At 33.1% G+C, this 23,457-nt stretch overlaps 1 protein-coding gene across 5 annotated transcripts in view; it reads right to left on the reverse strand.

Moving 5' to 3' along the window:
- Kcnh7 (potassium voltage-gated channel subfamily H member 7) overlaps window positions 1-23,457 on the reverse strand; it is a 460,547-nt gene that overhangs the window by 133,348 nt on the left and 303,742 nt on the right. For all 5 annotated transcript variants that reach the window (XM_078017498.1, XM_021729010.3, XM_021728984.3 and 2 more), the window contains exons 3-4: window positions 21,567-21,722; window positions 2,987-3,415 (exon numbers count right to left, since the gene is read on the reverse strand). In XM_078017498.1, the coding sequence (XP_077873624.1) occupies window positions 2,987-3,415; window positions 21,567-21,722 (585 nt within the window). The remainder of the gene's footprint in view (window positions 1-2,986; window positions 3,416-21,566; window positions 21,723-23,457) is intronic.

Genomic DNA, 23,457 nt, shown 5'->3' on the forward strand with positions numbered 1-23,457 from the left:
CTTTTTCTTGTAGTACATTTTTATTAAATTTATAAATGGATTACTCTGTGATTTATTAGAAAAACATATTCTGGTCCTTTACCATGGATGGTTTGAGAGACACAGTTCGAAGGTATTGAATAAATAAGAGGATTATGGAAAATATTATGCACTGTTATATTTACAAAGTATTTAAAATTCCATAAAAATATCCTATAGGGGGTGGGATTTTTCTGTCTGAATGAGACAATAACTGCATTCAAATTCTGGTTTATGTTGGATTTAATCTGCTAACCAATTTGATGGATTCATAAACTAAAATCAGTTTTAAAGATTTTCCACCTACCCTTTTCAATGTCTCAGTTTCAAAAATATAAAAAGATGTAGATGTAGGAAATGTAATTTCTTCTATGCCCACCAGTGATTTTGTAGCTAAAATTGCTCTAAAGCTGAAGTACAAAATACCCTCTAAATTTATCGATCTATAGTCACACGTTGACTATAGCATCTGGAAGAAAGTGATACAGTTTCTGAAAATAGCCTAACTTAGATGGGTGAGGAAAATTGAGAATGATCATAATATTAAGTGTCCATTCATAGTACCTGTACTGAGCAAAGCAAAAATATTAAGTCATCCTTTCCTGTAATTGTGCCAGCAACTGTGTTCTAAAAAGAGACCACATAAACTGAAAACAATAAAATTAAGTTATGAAATACCACCTAAACTACAGAGAGCCACTGTCAAAGTCTGTAGGATGATTATGTAATGTATCAGTTTAATTTTAAAATTTATTGTTTTGGGGTTTTTTTTTTGAATGGTTCATCCTATAATTTGGGTACTTTCCTGAGAATTTCTGGATGGTCAGTCTCTTAAAATGTATGATTGCTAAAAATGATAGAACTAGCTGGAATAATTAAAAGATTTATTGGTGGTTTGAATTATCATATGGAACTTATGGTCGTTATTCAGTCCTAAGGTCTCTTGTTCAAGGATCAAATTATAGAGTTTTCGTTCTGTTAGGAAATGTTGAGCCCAACATCACCAGAAGGTGTAGTTCCTTACATGATTACCCAGGTTGGGAGCTGTCTTTGATTTTATTTTCCTTTTGACCTTCTTTGTACAAGAGATTAAAAAGGGTGTACTAATTGCTCTTCTGAAGTATGTATTTTTTCAAATCTGTCTTATAGCAAACTGCTATTTCTGTTTCTGAGATATTGATTTATCTCTTTGAATTCTTTCCTGACAACTCATTTTCCTTCAACTTTTCTGCCTTTTGTACTTCACTGTGCCCTTTAGATAAAGATCCACCACATGATTCAATCCTAAGACTCTGGCTTAAATTTAGAGTTTTGGCAAGCAAATAATGCATTATTTCCTGATGGGTGAGATTTTCAAACATAATTCATGAGCATGGTCCTCTTAATATCAAACACACACTTATTGAACACCTGTCAAGAAGTAGACCATTGTGTGGATACTAGGACTGCAGAGCTAAATACCCTAAGCGCCTGTGCGTGGGCAGCTCATAGCGACACAATTATTTCTTTGAATGCCTACCAACAATGACAGGTATATAATACATAATAAATAAAGAATGTAATAAATGTTATAATATATGTAAATATTGCTTTGAACACTCAGCTGTAAAGTCATTAAATGCTTCTGGTTTGGGAAGGGGAAGTGGATGCTGGCAGCTGAGCAGGAGTGTGAGGGGTAAAGAGGGTAATAACATTTCAGGCAGAGCAAAGTAAGGGGGAAAATTTTGTTATGTCTTTTGGGAACTGGCAAGTGATCTTGGCACTGGCTTAGAACAGATTAGACAGGAGGTGAGGCAGTTTGCTGAGGATAAAACCGAGACTTGAACAGGTAACTGTGACCATTTTGTGAAGTGCCTAGTCCTGTGTTCTAAGGAGCCTCGGGATCAGATTTCAGCTTCACTGAGACAAAGGGCAAACAGCATGGTGATGAGGGCAATGAAGGAATGAGAATCAGAGGAAGGGCATTAGCCTCTCCAGAAAAAAACAGCTCTGAGAGTCAGAAAAGTGGGACTGAAGCATTCAGGACTCTCAGACTCCTGGGGAGAGTTCAGTAACTCCCTCAGGGAGCAGAAGAGAGGGAGGGGTTTAAAACATTGCATGGATTTGACTGTGGACTCTTGAGACAAGGATCCTGGGTTTGAAGCCAGGCTCTGACACTCACTAACTCTGTCATCCTGGGCTAGCTATCTATCAAGACATCCAAGTCTAGTTTTCTCATCTATATAATGGGGCTTAAAACTAGTTCTTAATTTATAAGGTTAGAATTAAATGAGAGTCAGTGTTTGCCTGCACTTATATTGTCTCAGGCATAGAAAGCACTCAAAACACAATGTGACCCATGATCGTGCTAACCATGGCTTGTTTCTGTGGTTGCTTTTCAAGCAGCTTTATTTTCACCTGTGGGTCATATAAGAATGTGAACATAGAGAGGCCAGGGAGGAATTCATCAATTCTGACTTTGCTTTTCAAGTTCATTGGTGGGTGGGTTTTGTCTCCTACCTTTTCTCCTGTCTCCTACTTGTACTTCATCTCTGTCAATATTTCACATTTTCATAGCCCTCCCTTTGGAAAGAGTAGGCCAATAACATGGCACACTTCTCTTCCTTCCCAGGGCCTGACCATTTGCTACATGTGGCAAAATTAATTATGCTTGAGCTGATAGTGTTCATCATCTAAGTACGATTTATATTAAACGTTAATTAATTAACACTCCATGAAGTAGGCAGATAATGGTTATCATACTATTTCAGAAACATTGATGAAGAAGTCAGAAGAAACCGAATTATTCACTAGAGTTCAAAAAAGACGTGAAAAACAATGCTGAATATTAGACCCACATGTTTAGTAGCCTTTAATCACATTTTTTTTCTTCCAAGGCAGAGGCTTAATGTTGAAATAAAAATTAATTAGGAAATAATTTTTCTTTACTCATTAACGTAATCCCATGTGTAAAAAAAAATTGACATACCTTCACTGGCATGTCGGTCTCTAAATATGTTCTTGGGGTGGACACTGAATCCTTCTATGTCATGTACTGAAGATGCCCTCCGTATGCTACAGAGGCTTTCTCTTGATCTGGAGTGGGTCAGTTGGGAACTTGACTGCAGCATGTCAGGGTAGAGTCTGTCCCATTGCCTTTTGGGAGAGGAATGGTCAAGAGGTCCGGATATATTCACCAAGGGAGAACATTTGCTGGGCTGTATCAAAGCTTTTGTATCATCTGCTTCAGAGGGGCTGCAGCTTTCTTTTGTAGGAGACTTAAAGTGCTTCATGGCTACTGAATCATCACTGTGTTTAGATGAGTCAATCACTACCACATCAGGATCTTCTTGTGGTAAGGATTGCTTTCTGTAAGTGAGAACTCTCAGAGCAGGGAACTTGAACCCAAAAAGTTTCCCTACAAAGGGAGACAGGAAAGAGCATTGTTGTAAGAAAATGAATATAGCGTTAAACAAAAACTAACACTGTCAATTCATATTCAAACATTAAGTAAAAAAAATATTAATACTTCATTAGGGTCAGCTACAGTTGGAATAAGGGATATTATGAGAAAACTTCTCTGAAAACAATATGAATTATCTTACAGGTAGTAAGAAAACAGAAAAATGTGTTCATTATGTTTCTTAGATAAAATAAACTCCAGTGTTAGGAAAGTATTATTTAGATGACAGGAGACATTTTCAGCTTTAACAAATTAAAAATATGTTGTTATGGTTTAGATATAAAGTACCCCCCAAAAGCTCACGTGTGAGATAATGCAAGAAGGTTTAGTGTGAAATGATTTGGTTATGACAGCCTTAACCCAATCAGTGAATTAATCCAGTGTTAGGGATTATCTGGGTGGGAACTGTAGGCAGTTAGGGTGTATATGGAAGAGGTAACCCTAGGGCTGGCGGGGGACAGGGGATGTCTGCCTTTTGTGTTTATATTTTGTCTCTGGTAAGCAGAGCTCTATCTCTGCTTCTTGGTGCCAGGGTACTAGCTGCTTTCCTCTACCACACACTTCTGCCATGATATTGTGCCTTATCTCAGGCCCACAGGGATGGAGTCAGCCATCTATGGACTGAGACCTCTGAAAACGTGAGCCACCAAATAAACTTTTCCTCCTCTAAAATTGTTCTTGACAGGTCTTTTGGTCCTAACGATGAAAAAGTTTACTAACACATTTTGTTGTACATTCTCAGCTCTTATAGGAGAGGAAAGAGGAGGGCATCATATGAGAAGGGACAAGGTCAGGGATGAGTATAGTGTGTGTTTGGAAGTTACCAATGAGAGCTATAGGGAAGGAAAGGTGAGGGAGTGAGGAGTCAATCTTATATGTCTTGAAGGTTTATGTTGAATAATATTTTAGGTTGATTCGAGTGGTAAAGGGGTCATCTGTGTCACAGAATTTCCTCATTCCGTCTTGAATTCTGGAAAGACTTTTGGTTTCCAAAAGAGTTGTACTGAAATAATAAGAATTTTTTTCTGCTTTCTTTTTTTTCACTGATAATCCTGAAATTTAAGAGTACGACATGAAATGTCAAACATATCTAAGAATGGAATATAGAGAAGGACAACAAAATACCAACATTAAAGGATGGATATCAAAAATTTTAAATTAGTTCATAAATATATAACAATAAAGCATTCAACAATGAAATGTAATTTTAACAAAGACATAGTAAAGTGCGCAAATTTAAACAAGAGGATATAATTTTTTTCCACCCTTTGGTTTGGCAATAAATGAAAAAAAAATGAGCATAACATCCAGTGATGGCAAAGATTACTGGTTGCTCATTCTGATTCTTTGTTGGTGGGATTGCAAATTCCTTCACACTCTGGAAGAGTGATCTGACAATAATTAAGGTGAAAAAAATACATGCTTTTCATCTCGGTAACTCATATATAGCATATTATAAAGGCATAAAAAATAGAAACAATCTGAAGTCCATTATGAAAATATGTAAATAAATCATGGAATTTTTTATGCTTAGGAATCTTATGACATTCTTAAAAATGTACATATTATGTATATACACACTATATATATATACATTATATATAGTGTATATATATATATATATACGTATATATACATGTTTTGATTGAAAAGTTGTTCAAATATGCTGTTAAAAAGAGTTTTGAATCAGTATTTTATGATATTATTATTCATAAACAAAAATACAGTAAAAACCTATAATTGCTCATATAAGTTGCATGGCAGCAGAGAAAGATGTGGAAGAAATGATTCCAAACTTTTACTGTTAATTAGCTCAGTGGGTGGATTTGAAAGGAGGTTAAAATGTTTGCATTCTCCTTATATATCTCTACTGTTCATTATAACAATCAAGCATTCTATTATAAATTTAAAAAATAAAGCAATAAAACTTCCACCCCTGAAAGAAAACAGAAGTTAAAAGAAAGCATCCAAAGAATAATTTGTAATTCAAATCTTCTCTAAGTATTATTTGTAAAAAAATGACAAAAAGTAAAATTTATAGTTTTAGGGAAAGTATTCTGCGTCCACATCACCCTATGGATTTATAATTATATGTTGATTTTCTGGTTATTAATCTTATATTTTTGGTCTACAGGATTTCCATCTTTTCATATTCTTAAAATATCACGGTATCATTCTTTAATAATTTACTATGGACTTTTAAGTGCATTGCAGATGGCTCTAAGACATGGAAAAACACTTATGAAAACTCATGAAATTTTCTACATTTTGAGTTTATTAATTTCAGTTGATGGTCTCACCTACACATATATTTTCAGTTCTCTTTAATTGAATGACTCACAAATTTATATCTCTAGTCTGGTCTGAACTATGAGTTTCTAACTTGCATATCTAATGGTGTCACCAACATTTCTACTTAGAAATCATAAAAACATCTCAAAATCTAATAGCAAATTCTGATCTTGTAATCTATCCCTCCACACCTAGCCTTTTTTCAGTGAATGGCATTACATCCATCCAGATGGATCAGACTTAGACTTGAGGGTCATTATAGAAATTGTTCTATCTCATACCCATTACTTATATCCAATTGTATCAATCAATCCCCTAATTGTGTTCATTGTTCATCTTCTGAATATCTTCTGAATGTTTCCATTTTTCTTACTTCTACTACTCTTCCCTGGCTCTAAGCTACTATAATGATTCACCGGATTTCTTGTAATAGGGTGATAATCCACTTTTAATATGTTCATATTTATCTTACTATCCATCCTTAAAAGAATATTTTATGCCTTTTAAAAACTTCACAGCTGATTATGTACACTATTGCCTAATCCTCACTTTTGTCCCAGTGTCTTGCTTTGGAAATGAAGACAAAATTCCTCCACCCTGAAGCTTTAGCTATCCTCCTTACTATCTGGAATCCATCCATGAGGACTTTTTAATTCCTCTGGAGGCCTGTGTGTCTATCAGACTCCAGGTTTCCTTCTTTTTTGGGATTGTGCCCCACATTTATTTTCTTAAGGAACCATATTAATACCACTTTATGTTTTTCACCACAGATAATAATTACACATTTGCTGATTGTCCAGCAAATGGAGTAGAGGCCTCCTCAGGGAAGGGCACCTGTCTGTTTTGCTCACTATTGAGTCTAGTCCTGATTGAGAGTCTGATTATGGTATGATGGATGGATAGACAGGTTCTAAGCTTAACTGAGAATATGCTCAATTTTGACTATAGAAAACTAGAATATTTAATTTCTCTTGCACTCCTAATTAATCTTAACCTCCCAGAACTGTATTGACTCATATTAATTAAAATAATTAAGTATAACTTGACAGTTTATGGGGGGGGGTGAACTAAATGCCATGCCATATATACCTGAAACAACTAAGAAAGCCAGTGAACTATTTTTAGAGGAGGAGGGTAATGTAACTGATGAAGAATGAATAAAACTAATATCTAATGGTGTCACCAACATTTCTACTTAGAAATCATAAAAACATCTGAAACAATTTTTATTGTCAGTGGATGGTCTTACCTACACATTTCACCATTTTACAGAGGTTATTGATTGCTACCATTCTGATTCTAGAATATACAAGTGTCATGCTCCTCATCATCTAGCAAAGTTTATATAAAGTACATGTTACAAAACATTTTAGAATTTAGCAGCCTAATTTGCTATTACAACCTTTCATTCTTGGTCTAGGAGTTAAAAGTTTTTAATATAATTGAAATAAGAATTATCTCTTTGATAAAAGACATGACACTATGCAAAGACAAACCCCAAGTACATTCTACATAAGAATCTTGACTAATAAAGATGAGAGTACCCAGTCTGCACAAATAAGATTAAATATCAGTGCATGGCAATAATTGTTTTGCAACATTCTTACATATTTCCACCAGCAACTTTTATATGATCAGGTAAATTGTCAAGTTAAAAATCAGTGAACTACATCGAAGTCATTTGATTAGTTTTTAATGAACATGAAATTGAGTTATAAAGTAGTTTACAAATCAATTTTGCAAGCTTATTACAATACATTGAAGGTCAGTGCCTAGTTTTATTCATTCTTCAGCAGTTACATTACCCTCCTCCTTTAAAAATAGTTCACTGGCTTTCTTAAATTAATGACCACACAAGGCTTTTAGTTTGCTCTTATAGTGCAGGCATATCCAAGGTGGTACAGATGGTCTTTTCTGCATCACTAGGTTAATATGACCATGTTATATTGCATTACAGATTTAGTTGTCTAACAGTAGTTCATCCAGAAAGAATGCACATTGAGAAATTTGCTCAGTGCTAACACTTTCAGGCATGAAATATAAAACGTAGATAAGTGTACTATTCTTATGAATCTTAACAATGAAAAAAATACTGTAACTATTCAGATTTTATTATATTTATTTTCATACTTGAATAATTAAAGTAGATAATATTTAGCCTCTCATAAAATGCCCAATAAATGTGAAATTAAAAAAAAAACATAATAAGGCTTTCAGAGATTTACACATTCCCAGAAAAATAAAAAGTACTGAGAAACTACTTATATGATGAAAATTTTGTTTGAACACATTATTTTTATTGAAGAAGGTGTATATTTGAAAACATATAGGATACTAAAAACAATATCTTTTGGGGGAAGAACAAATAATTCTGTAAAAGTCGTCATCTATTTTTAATCATTGAAATTCCTCATGATATAACTTAACTGTTAGTTCTCCATCATATCCTTGCTTCAATTTCTCATTATTTCCACAAAATTTTAGAATTGTGCTTATCTAATAATTTTTCTATGAAATCCATTAAAATATAAATTAAAATGATTTGATTCTTGCTTAATTAATTTACTTAATTGAATTATGGACTGCAAAGTGGAGAGAATCTTAAATGCAATTAGTCATGCCAACCAGAGACTAATAGGGCCAGGAAGGAGTGTCCATGAGTGTGGAGTGAAGTGGATTTGGGGATGCTGTAAAGTCCATAAGCAGAGGTCTTTCCCCTCATGGAGGATTCGTTGTGGTGGGAGAGTATCTAAGATTAAATCCCTGCAAATAGTACAAAAGATTTAACGGGGAGTATTCTCAGGAGACATATCTCTAAGGAAGGCAGGATTGGAAGCAGAAGTTAAACTGAAGCTTTAGCCAAGCCTCCTGGGAGCTGTGGAGCTGGGAGAACACTTTAGGGTTGCTGCCTCTACAGTGATTGTTCTCATGCCTCGCTGCAGCAATAACTTCCCCATGACCTCCATCTACTGCCCTAAGACTCCTATTATTTCAAGATTCCAATTTGGTCCTACAATCAGTCTGCTAAATGAAGTCAAGGTATCTGGCCTTTGTATCTCTGCATCAGCCAGTCACTGGTGATAGTCACCCCATGGTAGAGGTCATAACCCTGGATGAGGTAGTTCCCTGTCTTTGATTACAATTCCTAGTGAGGGGCAGAGCTGGGTACCAGATGCAGTCAGTGCTCTAAGCAGCTAGGTTGTCCCAGTCAAAATGAAGGGTTCTGGACTTATACTATAGTGTCCAGTACAGAAAGGGAGAGAGGGGCATCTTCTGGTCCGAAGAAGTCATCACATGAATTAATTCCAGTCAGTTATTATGACACAAATAAAGATGCATGAAATAATATTAGAACGTCTTTCTAAAGTTAGGATACTCATATATCTGACACTTGAATTGGAAGCCTAAAAATAAGTGGGAATTTGTTTTTCAGCCAGATAATCCTAGATGTGTAAAGCAATGTGATTTTAATCCTAGAGTCAAAGAGAATAAAAGATCAAATTTGATGGGAGATATAGGGAAGTTGATTGATATGTCTACTTTTTTTCATTTTGGGGAGAAAATTTTTATAGAGCACCCTGAAAGGAGATGACTCTTTCTTATTGCTAAATATTTAAGAGGTATATAATGCTTGTGGGCTGCTAGAACAATCCAGAACATTTTGAAAGGACTTAGCAGCTAAACTGAGAAAAAAGAACTCAGTACTGATAAAGTGGTTACTCTGATCGGTGGGTGAGGACCTCACCAGCACAGCCAGTACAGTTTTGGTGCTAGTGATGAACAGATCTTGTGATGAGGGTATGACCTAGTGGACCTGAAGCTAAATATAAGGCTCCTCAAAGGAGCAGAAGTGATCAGTGAATGCCTTGAGAAACTAAGAATTCTGTGAAACATACTAGAAAAAAATAAGCATGTTTTTACAAAATTATAGTGAGTGTAGGACCAAACTGGAATCTTGAAGTAATGTGAGTCCCCAGGCAGAGGTCGGGGAAGTCAGTGCAGCAGCCAGGCATGAAAAGATGTAGTGGCCACCAATACCAATGCATGTCTGCAAACAGGTCCAAAAATGCTGATGTTATCTGAGAGGCATTGCTTCCAGACTGGCCAGGTAATCACGAGAGCAAAGAGGCAGAAACTATACATTGGAATAAGGGAGAAGAGAGGACACGGTGATGGGTGCTTTAAGCCACTCAAGGTTAAAATCTTTCTGTTAAGAGAAGCTGGAAATTAGAGCAAACACACTAGTATTATATACACTTACTTAGTTTCTAATGTGTAAAATAACTGCTTAATAAATCTATTCATGATTTACCTATACTGTAATTTAGTTTCTCTCTGATAGATTTCTTCCTTTTCCAAATGTCAAGTTTAAATAGTGCATTCAAATCTGGCAAAAGTGATAATACTGTAACCTAGATTGATCTTCGATGAACATACCGTCATCACATCAATAAGGACTCTTAATGGAATGTTCCAAACACAAATGGGACAGACACCAGTCTCCCAAATGCTGTTTGAATAGGAACTGTCCTGGATTTTGGTATTGCTAGGTTACAAAACCTTCCAAATGATAGTCACATGGGGGCCTCTCTGGAATGTGTATGATGATCTGGGCATTCACTTACATCCATTGTTAATGAAGGAATAATGCATAATTTTTACTAGCAATTTTCTTGACCTGAGAAATACATATTGTCCAAATACTAGGTGGACATATGACATGAATTTGATTACATCTATGACTGAACTTTTCCCAGATTTCTTTTGGCAACCATGACATGTTTCCTTTTTCTATATCAAATTTAATTTTCAGAATGAGGAGACTTCCAAATACATGATAATAGTACACAATTAGTTACATTTTAAAACCTTTAATTAAATTCATCTGCATAATGGATTGATTGTATAGTAGTGCTTGCTGAATGGGACATTCTGTTACTACCGTTCTTCATCTTTGAATTAAAGAATGACTTTCAGCTCCAAAGGAGAATAGTAAAAACACTGTGAAACCCTTTTATAAATGAGCTTGAGCTCTACAGAAAATTTCTTTGTTCGTTAGCTTGGGGTCTGAAAACAGATATAAATTTGGGGGAGTAATGCAGCTGTTGAGACAAATGTATATTTTATGTGTTAATTATCCAGAGTGATTCCATAACATATGAATATGTTTTTAGTAGCTTAAATTAGCTAGATAATTGTCTAAATTATCGGCTATATTTTGTAAGCATAAACTTAGCTTCAGTGGATGCTTTTAGAATAATTCAAACTTTAATTTTAGTAAGAAAAAGAGTAGGATTCTCTTTGATTCGAAGAGTATGATTTTAATCTTTTCAAAGATAAACATATGTCCTTTACAGTACCTTAATAATTTTAAATGCAAAAATTTATTTCTGAAAATTACTGTCAGAATAAGATACTATAGAAATTTGAGCTTATTTTGTGTTATTTTATCTTTAGTTTTACTTAAAATTCACTTTTATGGTTTTTATCTCATTGTTAATTAACTTAGACTGTGGATTTCAAATTTTCATGGATGTTAGAATGACTTGAAATATTTGTTAAAACACAGATTGTTGAATTTCTGTGTTTCTGAATCAAGTGTGCTGGTATGGGGCAAAGGACTTGCATTTCAAGCATGTTGAAAGATAATGCTGATGGTGTTATACTTGGAGAATCACTGACTTGTCAGTGTGGCCAATGTTCATTCAGCAGAAAAAAGTAAATCATTCAATGCAAAATTAATGTATTCATTTATTTATATTTTCTACCCACAAATACTGGGTACATACTATTTGCAAAGTATAGACATAGTTGAAAGAACATACAATGTCCCTGCTATGAGATAGAGATGAAAGGTTTCTGGCACTTTAAATAAGGGATTTGTCCTATAGTATTCCATATCCTCACCTCAATTTCTGGTTTTATTCTGTGATGCCTTCATTCACTTATTGTATTGTCTACTAGGTGAACAATGTTACTAATGTAGTTGAGGGAACATGGGCAGGATCAAGTCTCAGGGAAGAATGCTACACAGGTGGAAAGTCCTCAGGAATAAGTATGCTAGGAGGAATTATCACTATTACATTTTATCATAGGAGATACCATGTTATGCAAATGAAATGGCATGAAATGAATAGAGGTTTCAAGAAAACTTTTGTGAAGTATGGGATGTGATGGGAGATGAAGCTGAGGAAGCATCAGAAGCTATGTGGAAGGTCTTTTGTATTTATGCACACTTAGGGCTTTGCAGTTTTATATTCTGGGGCAATAGAGAAAAACTGCAAGGGCTATAAATAATAGATTATTATGATCTATTTTAAATTTACATATTATCCTGAAGAAAAGAAGCCGAAAGCAGGGATAAAATTATGAGAGTATTTTTCAGTCCAAATAAGAGGTGTTGAAAGTCTGAGCAAAGAATTTACTGGAGGATGAATGGGAGAGATCTTTAAGAGGTCTGTTTTGACCACCCATTGGCAAAGAGTTGAGAGGATTAGAGGGAAGGAGAAGCTTAGCATCCTGCTAGAATTTCTGGCTTAGGTGGCTTGGATGATGATACCATTCGGTATGAATGAAGCTGAACAATTTTTGGTGGGATAGGTTATATGGTTGTTCCAGATAGAACCTTAAACTTTAGCTTGAAATGCTAAATCTTCCAGAAATATTAAATTTTCCAAAGCATATATCCATTGAGCAGGTGGAAATACAAGATTGTAAATAATGAGAAAAGTCTAAAGAAAGTTTTGAGTCTAAAGAATATAATAATTTATGAGAAGGTCTTTTTTCCATATGTAACAGAAAAGATTGCCCAAATAGGATTTATATAGAAGATGACTATGAAGCGAGGAAGACTAAAAGAACCTCCTGAAAGATTAAACAGTGTTTAGGAGTAGAGTTAAGGGAGATGTGATTTGTGGCTCTGTGGCAGAGCACTAGCCTAACATGTAAAAGGCCCTGGGTAGTGTTTCCCAGCACTGAAACAAACAAACAAACAAAACCAAAAAACAACAACAAAAATAAGGAGACGTGAGGAATGCAACAAACTGGAAAGCATACCCCATCTAAAGTAGGTGGCTAGTATTCTGTTCTTGCTTATTATGTAGGGTGTGTAGCTCTGTGTGTGTGTGTGTGTGTGTGTGTGTGTGTGTGTGTATGCGTGTGTATGCCAGATATCCTAATTTTAATGTGTAATATTCCGTTTTTCAACATGTTGGCAACAAATTTAACTAATTAAAACTTTTAAAAATATGATGTGATATAAACAAAATGTGTCTGTTGAAAAGTAAGTTAGTTATTTATTTTCAGCAGCGTGAGTATGAGCAACAGAAGAAGGAGCCAGTAGAAAACATTGGCAAGAGAGGGGCCATCAGTGCAGATGCATTGAAAGAATGGAGTCTGATCCATCTCAATTCCCAGGGAGACACATTGATTGAGGATGGGCTGTTTAGGGCATTCTCACCCCAAGCCTTCCCATGGCTCAGCTCTGAGGCATCAGAGGTGAGGTCATCTGTGGGGGAATAAAAGAGTGGATTTAGGATCAGATTCAAGAGAAATCCAGAGAAGTTTCACAATATTGCTAAGGGAAATAGTGAAGAATCTGAAAAGAAAAAAAATGTATTTCATATATACTTTTTGACAGGTAATGTAATCATTTATTTACTTGATGACACTCAATATCTTCTTGATAATAAGGAAAATTTAACTTGAGCCTATTGTGCATTGGGAAATGTCTAAATATTAGCAAAGTCTTGATATTTTGTGGATTTTTGGTGGTGATGGCAACACTAAATCAACCTAAATTGAAATAAAAAGTAATTTACGTTGATAAAAGAAGTGAAAATATTATTTTAAAAATCTGTTTGGGAATATAAGTTGAAAGTCAATTTTTATTAATGACTTAAATAGCTTTTTAAAATAAGATTAAAAAGAAAAGCACTCTTTTTTTTTTGTTTGGAAGTATATTGTTTAATCAAGATTTTTTTGTTTAATTTAGTTTCCTCTCAACTCTCTCAATAAAACTTTAGCAAATTACAGTGTATATATTTTTAACCAGAATATGATACCAGATTTATGATTTAGAATAGAAGACATGTGAAATTCAAATATATTTTTAAATAATTTAAAATTACACTTCAAAATATCTTATTTAAAATGGATAAATCTATTTTAAAAATAAGAAGCCTAAACATTAATAGTATAAACATTAACCCATAATTTGGTTCTATTCTGCACTGTAGAAATATTTCATAGCAGAGATATTAAAATAGGAACAAAAGAGAACAACTCTTTCTATTGGTATTAGCTCCTTTAGAAGTGTCTTCTTATATCTAGTAAGAAAGGTAAAATTTTCTTGTATCATTTCATTGTTTCAGATTGCATATTTTTTATAGAAGCCATCATTTAGAAAAACTTTCATATATTTTATTTGCTATTTATATTTATTATGTAGAAGTTAATTGGCTCAGAGTGGAGTATTTATTAATTTGATAAGTATACCAATTAAAAATAACATTTTTATCTGTAGTTGTTTCATTCAAAGGGACATAAATGGTAAATACATATGTGGCTGGTCTTATATCTCACACAGAGAATAAGTTTGCGAATAGCTCAATTTTCCCAAATAAATCTCCTTACTTTTCTTGTGTAGGGCCCTTGACTCTGAAAGTAGAGATTTACACTGAGGAATAATCTACCACTTCATGAAACAAGTCTCTGTTCTCCAGAACTTATTCAGGTCCTTTAATCATAGTCGCTTTTAATGCTTTATCTTTTCTATTGCGCATTTAGCACTTTTTCTTTTTTCTTAATCATCTCATTTTAAAGCTTTATTTTTAAAAATCTGTACCTCTTATATTGTCACACCAGTTTTTCCTCTACATTTCAGAAGGAGTTAAATTCATGGAAACTCACATTCTTTCCAAAAGAAAACAAAAACAGTAACATTTTTCCTTTTCCCACTACTCTAACTTAAGTCCTACCTCCCTGGGACATACACACACATGTGCATATGTTTCTCTCTCTCTCTCTCTCTCACACACACACACACATACACACACATACACACACACACACACTTACATGCACTTTATTTACATAAGAAGTTAAGCAGTGGTTAAGGATAATGCCAGATTGAAATTTGCTTTGTATGTATCATCATACACTTCTTTGTAACCACAGTTCCATTTCTGATCACTTCAAGTGACATTAAAACTTGTACTTGGACAGTAGGTTGGAAATAATATTATTATTTTGAGTTTAAGAAGTGTTTGCAATAAGGTGGATTGGAATTTGATCATCTTTACTTCCTTCCTTTTGTATTTCTTTTCTTCCTTCCTCTCAAACAACAATATTTGAAAGAGTCAAAAATCATTATTTTACACTAGCACTAAAATAGTACTTTAAGAGAAATTAATCGCCAGTGTTTGCCAAAGATGACATAATATCAAGTAGTAACTGGATGTATCAAAAGTTATCATGCATTATTTCTACCTATTAAACTTTTCTGCTTAATTTAACAATCAATTCTTAAAATACTGACACCAAGTAAAGGGAGATATAGACCACATAAGGACAAAAGGGTACAGTTAAAAACAACATACTGGTTGTAAACAATGAGCCTCTAAAATACTCTGGAAACCAATTTTTGTGTATAGTCATACTCTGTCCAGTGCCTCCCTGGGTGGGTGACAGCATAACACAAGGAAACTACTGATGTTCACAAAATAAGGTGCAGAATCTCCACTGTATTTTTCATGACTTGCACATGAAATACCATTTTAATTGAATATAAAGTTGCATAGATCAAATATTATATATAATATTGGTTATCTTACATTTGGGAAACCAAAGTTTCATTTCTTTGTTTGCATTTCAGTTTTAAATGAACACATTATTATTATTATTTTTAAAATCTCTTTCTCTGTCCTACTGCAGATGTACTCCTCTCATTTTCATTTCCATCCAATTTGATGGACCATTAAAAAAAATCCCATGGGAAAAATGAAAAATTTGAGGAGACAATGAAGGAACTAAACTAGGCATTCTCTCAAACAAATGATGTTATTGATATTCATTACAGAAATAAAGGCTGACATTAGCTGAAGTTTACTCCCAGGAGTCATTCAATAAGGGCTGAATATATTAGTGAAAAATAAAACAGAATTGAAATAGTCATCAACATACAAGAAGACAACTTTGGAATAAAAATAGTTTTATAGTAGTTCAATTTTGTTTCTGAACATGTTATTTGGAAGACTGATGAATTTGTGACTTTGGTGTGTTTTTCCCAAGTGTAATATTGTTCAAGTTAAAACATTCAGAATATTTGAATCACATTAATATATTTGTCTTAATACTACTTTAATAAAATAGCATCTTTCTGTTATTTTGACATACCTAAGGAAGTAATTGATACTACGAAAAATTAGTAGTTGGTTTGATTTAGTATACTTCTTAGGTTTATATCATAGGCTTTTAAGACAACGGTTTTTGTATTACATATATTTGCTATTTGAACGTATATAAAGTATAGCAAATGCTTTTCTCAAATACTAACATTTTGTGAAAGACTTCTAGCTTTTCATAGAAAATGTCACCTCAATTCTAATTTCTCCATGGATTCTCCTCAAAATTATAGTTATCATTAAGGGAGGGAGACAGAGATAGTGCCATAAATCATGCATAACAAAGTAATTGAAGAACAGGAACTTACTACTGCCAATATACAAACAGGAAAAGAAACACCCAAGACCATGCCAGCAGAATTGGCTAAAAATGCACTCTGCAAGGTAGAGTCAAGTGGAATAAAAAAGGAAAAAGAGGAGGACATCACCTTTGAGTGCTGAACCCATATCAAAGAGTTCACCATCAGGAGAATAATACCCACAATGAGTAAAAAAGTACTAAAAACAAGACTGAGCGCTAGTTACTGTAGAAATAATGGAAGGGGATACAAAAAGTGCACAGGATCCCGGATACCCAAATCACAAAGGTCTGTTAAGCAGTTGGCATCAGACTCCTTGTCAGTAATAGTTAACACAAAAAAGGAAGCAATAACCTGTATCAGGCTCACAGGGCAGCGAAGTGTGAACCAGAGGGGCTTTTTCAATATTGGATGGGCTTCAAAGATCAAGGCTATAGAAAAACCAAGGGAAAGAACTTGCAAACATTTCACCCAAGAAACTTTCCTGAAGAGAATACACTGTGTCTTAGAAGTTATGCTTAGGGAATCATTGACAAGTTGATGCAAACATTTCACTACACATATAAAATCAAAACAAAATTAAGAAGTATATACACATTATATACTTGATAAGCTATACCACACCAAACAAAATGGGAGTAGAAGAAAAAAAAGCAAAATAAGCTAATTAAGTGCTTTGTCAGTAAATAGATGGGAGTCAAGTGGAACAATTTAGATCAACAAACTGAAAGGAGACCAAGGACATGTAGGAACATTAAGAAATATAATGATATTGACTAAAATTGCATTGTGGAAAGGAGAGTGTAGGATTCATAAGCTAATTTTATTATTTCTCAAAATAGGGAATCAAAATAGAAAATACAGTATCTGATGAAAAGGGGAAGGGATTAAAGTTAGTATATAAGATTTTCTTAGAACCAATCTGTAAATTTCACAAACTGCCTAATTCCACATGAATGACATTCTATGTCTTTATATAAAGATAGCCACTAGAAAACAATTCAAATGTGACCAAACACCAAAAGAAAAGCAAAAATTGAATGAAACAACAACAAGGTGAAAAACAAAAGAAAACATAATAAAATACTTTGAGTATATTTAACTTATACTTGATAAGCTAGAATATGTTAGTAGTAAGGAGACAGGCTCAGTGGTAAATTCCTGTAGTCTCAGATGTTTGGGAGGTTGAGGAAAAAGTATGACTTGAGCCCAGGAGTTAGAGGCCAGTCTGGGCAATGCAGTAATACATGGTCTCCAGAAAACAAAAACAAAGTAAAAAAAAGTGAAATAAATATAAGTACTAGGAAAAAAAATCGATTTTTCAATAAATGGAAATACCTAAAGCAGGTATTATCAGTTAATATTATAAGTAACAAAGAAAAACCTAACTTACCATTACATAAAAAAGACAAACTAAAACAAAGACTGAAAGGTACTTTTTAAAATATAGGAAAAAAAAAAGGGGAAAAAAGATCCAAGTGTCATATTTAAGATGCCAAAAAACTGAGATGAAAAATTATTAAACATAAAATATAGCTTTTTTACTAGTAAAGCCCAAATTACAGTAATAATATTAAATTATTTATATGAATATTTATAAAATGTGAACATCAATGAAATAAGTACCAGTAGTACTATTAATAAAATTATAGGAAATATGAGGAGAAATAGAAACAACCTAAAAATAGAAGAGTATATTTTAAAGTCCAAAACATATCTGAAAGACAGAATGTAAGTAAGAGTAATAACTTTAAAAAGTAGACAGCAAGGGCTGGGGATGTGGCTCAAGTGGTAGCAGGCTTGCCTGGCATGCGTGCGGCCTGGGTTTGATCCTCAGCACCACATACAAACAAAGATGTTGTGTCTGCCGAAAACTAAAAAATTAATATTAAAAAATTCTCTCTCTGTCTCTCTCACTCTCTCTCTTTAAAAAAAAAGTAGACAGCAAAGCACATACTTAGATATTCCTTAACAGTATATTCTTTTCATTACACATTTACATTCATGAAAATTGATAAAATAATAAAACACAAAACAAATATTAGAAAATTACAAAATAAGAAATATATGTGCACAACATTTTATGAATCTAACAAAGTAAAACTAGTAGTTATTAACAAAATAATACTTTGTAAAAATACCTTTTCTACTGGAAAATTAAAAACTATCCACAGTAAAGAACTCTTGAGTTAAAAACTAAGAAATCAAAGGTTCCATATATTTTAGGAAAAAATACTGAAAATATTACATATCTGTATTGATAAGATATAGCTTATATGAATTTGAAAAGATATATGACCTTAAAATCATATTTAAGAAATTGATTTTTAAAGATAAACCAATAAATGGAAAAGATACAATAAAATAATCCAATAAAAACTGAATTAATAAAGATAAAAGCAAAATTTTGTGAGCTTAAATATTACAGAATTTAAAAAATTAATAAAAATTTAGTTCTTTGGAAGTCACTAATTATTAAAAATCTAAATGGAGAAAATAAAACTAAAAAATGATAAATTTAAGGAATGAAATAATCAGAACAGAGGAAAGTTTGGAAACATAAATTTGTTTTGCAAAATTCTATTAAAACAGATTTTACAAATATCAACATTAGCTGAGCGTGGTGGCGCACATCTGTAATCCCAAAGACTCCTCCGAAGGCTGAGACAGGAGTACAGCGAGTTTAAAGCTAGCCTCAGTAAAAGCAAGGTGCTAAGCAACTCAAGTGAGACCTGGTCTCTAAATAAAATACAAAATAGGCCTGAGGATGTGGCTCAGTGTTTGAGTGCCCTTAAGTTCAAATCCTGGTATCCCCCCCATCAAAAAAAAATCAAAATTAAATACATATTTCCAGGGAAATGAAATTTGTCAAAACCAACCGTATCAGAAAAATTTGATATTTTGTTTAGATCAGTCTCTAGAAAGATGAACAAATTTGTCAAAGAGCTACTCTACAAATAAATACCAGTAGATGAATTCACAGGGGAACCAACCACATCTAACTTTAAAACTGTGGATTATCTTCTGTTTCAATGATTCCACAGCAAAGAAAACAGAGAAACTCCAAACTATTTTTAATGAATTAATCACCTGAGAAAATTGCATATTATATGCAAAAATTACACCTCAATGTTCCTAATGAATATTGATATAGCATTCTAAGTTACTATTAGATGAGAGAATATTGCATATTGCAAAATGAAATATATTGTGTTCTTTCAGGGATGTAAGAATGGCTCCATGTTTGTAACTTCATTTATAAAATACCACAGAAAGGAGGAATTACCAATTACCAATTACCAAAGATGCTAAAAAGCACTTGTACAAATTTGAACATTCCTTCTTAATAAATGAAAGTCAATGGAAACTGCCTTAAAATTACAAAGTACATGCAACTCAACCCACATGCCATCATTGGAGCATTTGGGAAGCACTGGTGGCATATACACAAACATCAGGAACAGGGCATGATAATGTTCACAGATAATTTCTTTTAATGATATATTGGAAGTAATACCAAGTACATTTAGATAAGAGATGTACCCAAATTGGAAAGAAAAAAATCTCTATTTCATATAGTAGAATATTTTAAAAACTCATTAGAATCAATGTATATGAAGCTACAAACTAAAACAATTTGCTAAGATAGTAGGACATAAATTTAACAAAGTGAAAAAATCAGCAGCTTTTATATATGAAAAAAATTATTAGAAGATATCATGAAAGAGAAGATTTATATTAGCAACACAGGCAGCAGCAGCAACAACAGAACAATTTAAAGCCCATGAAGCAGATTAATCAAATGAGAAAATATTTTAAATATTCCCTGAAAGACATAAAACTCAGACTTAAAAAAGTAAATATATATTTTATATTCTTAGAATAAATGACTCAACATTATAATTACTTAAATACTCAAGTTAATTAATAAAGTCAAGGTGAATCCAATATAAATATCAAAAGGATTTTGTTCTGAATCTATAAAAGTTATTTATAAAGTTCATATTGAAAATTCATTTAAAATAACCCAGACCCCTAAAAATTAAATTCAATCAATGAGATCAAACACTAACTGTATATGTAAAACAGTATAATTCTGAAGATAAATAACCATTAGAAAAAAACAAGTTCAGAGATAGCCCCAAATACATAATGAAGTACATGATAAAAGTGACATCTTAAATTTCTGGTGAAAATTTTAAATAAATGCTATTAGAACAACTGAGAATCACAGATAAAAATATAAACATGTACTGTACCCCAAAGCAAAATATATTGCACATTTAAAATATGAAATCATATAGATTCCAATAAAAAAGTAAATTTATTTACTACCTTGAAATAATGAAGATTTTTCTGATTATGACTCAAGAATTCCAAAACAACAAAGGAAAAAGTTGGTAAGTAACCATATCAACACTCACCCCCATTCCCTTTTATTTAACAACAACAACAGACCATTCGAAGTAAAAACCAAATTATTTACTGGGAAAGCTATTGGCAATTTGTTTTAGAAATTGAAAAGAAGAGAAAAAAGTAATAGAAAATGTGTATAGGAGATGAAGAATTAACAAAAGAGAAATGCCCATGGTGCTTAAATATATGACCCTCACCCATAATAAGGGAAACATAAGCTGCAGCTAATGGAGGTCCTTCCCACTTATAATGACTAAAAAATTCAAGAAGACTGTTTCTGCTGTCTGAGTTCTGGGGAATAGGGATGATATACTGCTGGTGGTATGCAAAATGATTCAAATCATATATATAGGAATTTGGGAGTATGTGGAAAGATTACATAGCATTAGCTCTTTGACTTAGGAATCCCACCTGGGATAATTCTGACGATAGTTTTGTCTTTAAGAATGTATATATAGACATATACATACACACAATTCAGTAGAAGATTAGTAAAAAAATTACTATATATCCAAATCAAATCACTTCTAAAGCAGCTGATAAATTTCCTAAGGCACCAAAGGGAAATATCAAGTTTGACTTTCTTATATAGATCTATATTATTTCAAATGTAAATATATTTTGAGAACTGAATAAAAATGAAGAATAGATGCAAATTATTACAAGAACATCAAGAGTTTTATGCCTTTTACTTACGGTTTACAGTTTTGACTGGTAATATAGGGTTTACCCTCTCTGGGGAGGCAGCATTTTCCTCATCTGTCACATATTCAAAGTTAATGATGAACATCATAGCGACACCCTCTTGGTTTTTCACTGGAATTACGTGAGTGTTACAAATGAAAGTGGACCCTAAGGAGATGAAAAACAAAGTATTAGATTAAAAAAATGCCTTCATTTTACCCTATCAGTAATACTAAATTTGAAATACAATCTTACAGAATTGTCTATCTTAGATAACCACTGAAATTAATTAAAAATAATTGATTTTCACTTCATATTTTATTGCATATGTATTTATTTTATGTATGTAGAAACATACATAGTTTACAGGCTAATTTTGTTACCACACTTTGGAAAAGTAGAATGTAAATCCCTTCAGCTTTTACATCATCCCTACAATAGTAAATATGGGGGGGGGGGGAAGGATGCATCATTTAATTTTTTTTAGAAAAAAGCTCTTAATCTTTCCTTATATATTTGCTTTGAACCTGAACTTACATAAAGTATGACTATATAAACATGAAACTAATCTATTTTGTAAAATCTTGATTTTAAAACACTAAGCAAATTTTGTCTTTTTTTTCTTTAATTTCTTGGACATAACTAATTAATTATAGACTTAGACTTTGACTACTGTATTCATTTGTTCCCTATTACTATCAGCTACCAACACTGATCCTCCAACAGATATATGCAATACTGTTGACTCACTGACTTTTTAAAAATGATCCAACTTCTGACTGACTCCTTGGACTTGACTTCTAGTATTATCTCAAGGCAGTTTACACACATCCTTCCTTTTGGAATATCTCAAAGCAGTTTACTCACATCCTCATATGAAGGAAATCTCACAAGGCAGAGATAGGTTTGGGTTCTAAAATGTATTTTAAATGCAAATTATTCAGGAAGGGTTCTTGATCTCTCACAAAATAGTAGTTTGACTTCTTTCTTTTTTTTAATAGCTTAGCTGAGATCTTCATGAATCTTGAAGAGAGTGATATTTCAATGTATGGGCAAAAACAGGTTGAGAGCCAGGATGGTCTGGCATTGAACTTCACAGGGAATTTGAGAAAGTGCCTAGGACACCTGAAGGCTGGGAACAGGACCACTGGCATGTGACAGAAAGATGCAGTTGAAGCCCCAACATCTGCAAGGGCCAGTGGGTGCTAGTGATGTCCTACCTATCAAATCAGGTATGAGATAACTCTTTCCTTTCTTCCGACTCCTGCATCATGGACCCTCCTGTTGTCTGAGCTAAGATCAAAAGCTTTTTTCTGATACTACTCTAGATTAAGGACATCACAAGGAATGATTTTTTGAGAGTGGGAGATCTAATTATTATTTGTGAAACTGTTTCAGTGGGCAAATGTATTTTAATTTCCAATTTATTTATGAATACACTTTTAGAACACAGACTATTTGTAAGTTAGAGATGTCTATTATAAATCTATAATTTAGATTTCCACATATGGATAGTCTCCCAAATTTGAAATGGAAAAGACCTTATTTATAACAGAATTCATATATTTTATATGAAGGTGGCTTTAGTTTTACAAGTGTTGGAAAATATGCTTTAAGAATAATATGCAGCACCTTCTGTCTTCAGCTATATCTTCAATTCATTTAATAAAATAGTTAGCTAGAGCACTTGTCATAGTTTCCATGGCAACAAACAGGCCGACTTTAGTAAACAGAAAATAAGCAATTTAAGACTGTTCCATTAGAACTAAATATAGAAGTGCTTCAGGCCAGGCATCACAATACATATTGGTTAAACAGGGAGTCTGAAGAGCTGTGAGAAATAGCCATTATGTACTTTCCTAATGAACCAAAATACATATTGTTTTTACTACTTAAAATGACA

This window comes from Ictidomys tridecemlineatus, chromosome 7, assembly GCF_052094955.1.
Source record: "Ictidomys tridecemlineatus isolate mIctTri1 chromosome 7, mIctTri1.hap1, whole genome shotgun sequence".
NCBI lineage: Eukaryota > Metazoa > Chordata > Mammalia > Rodentia > Sciuridae > Ictidomys > Ictidomys tridecemlineatus.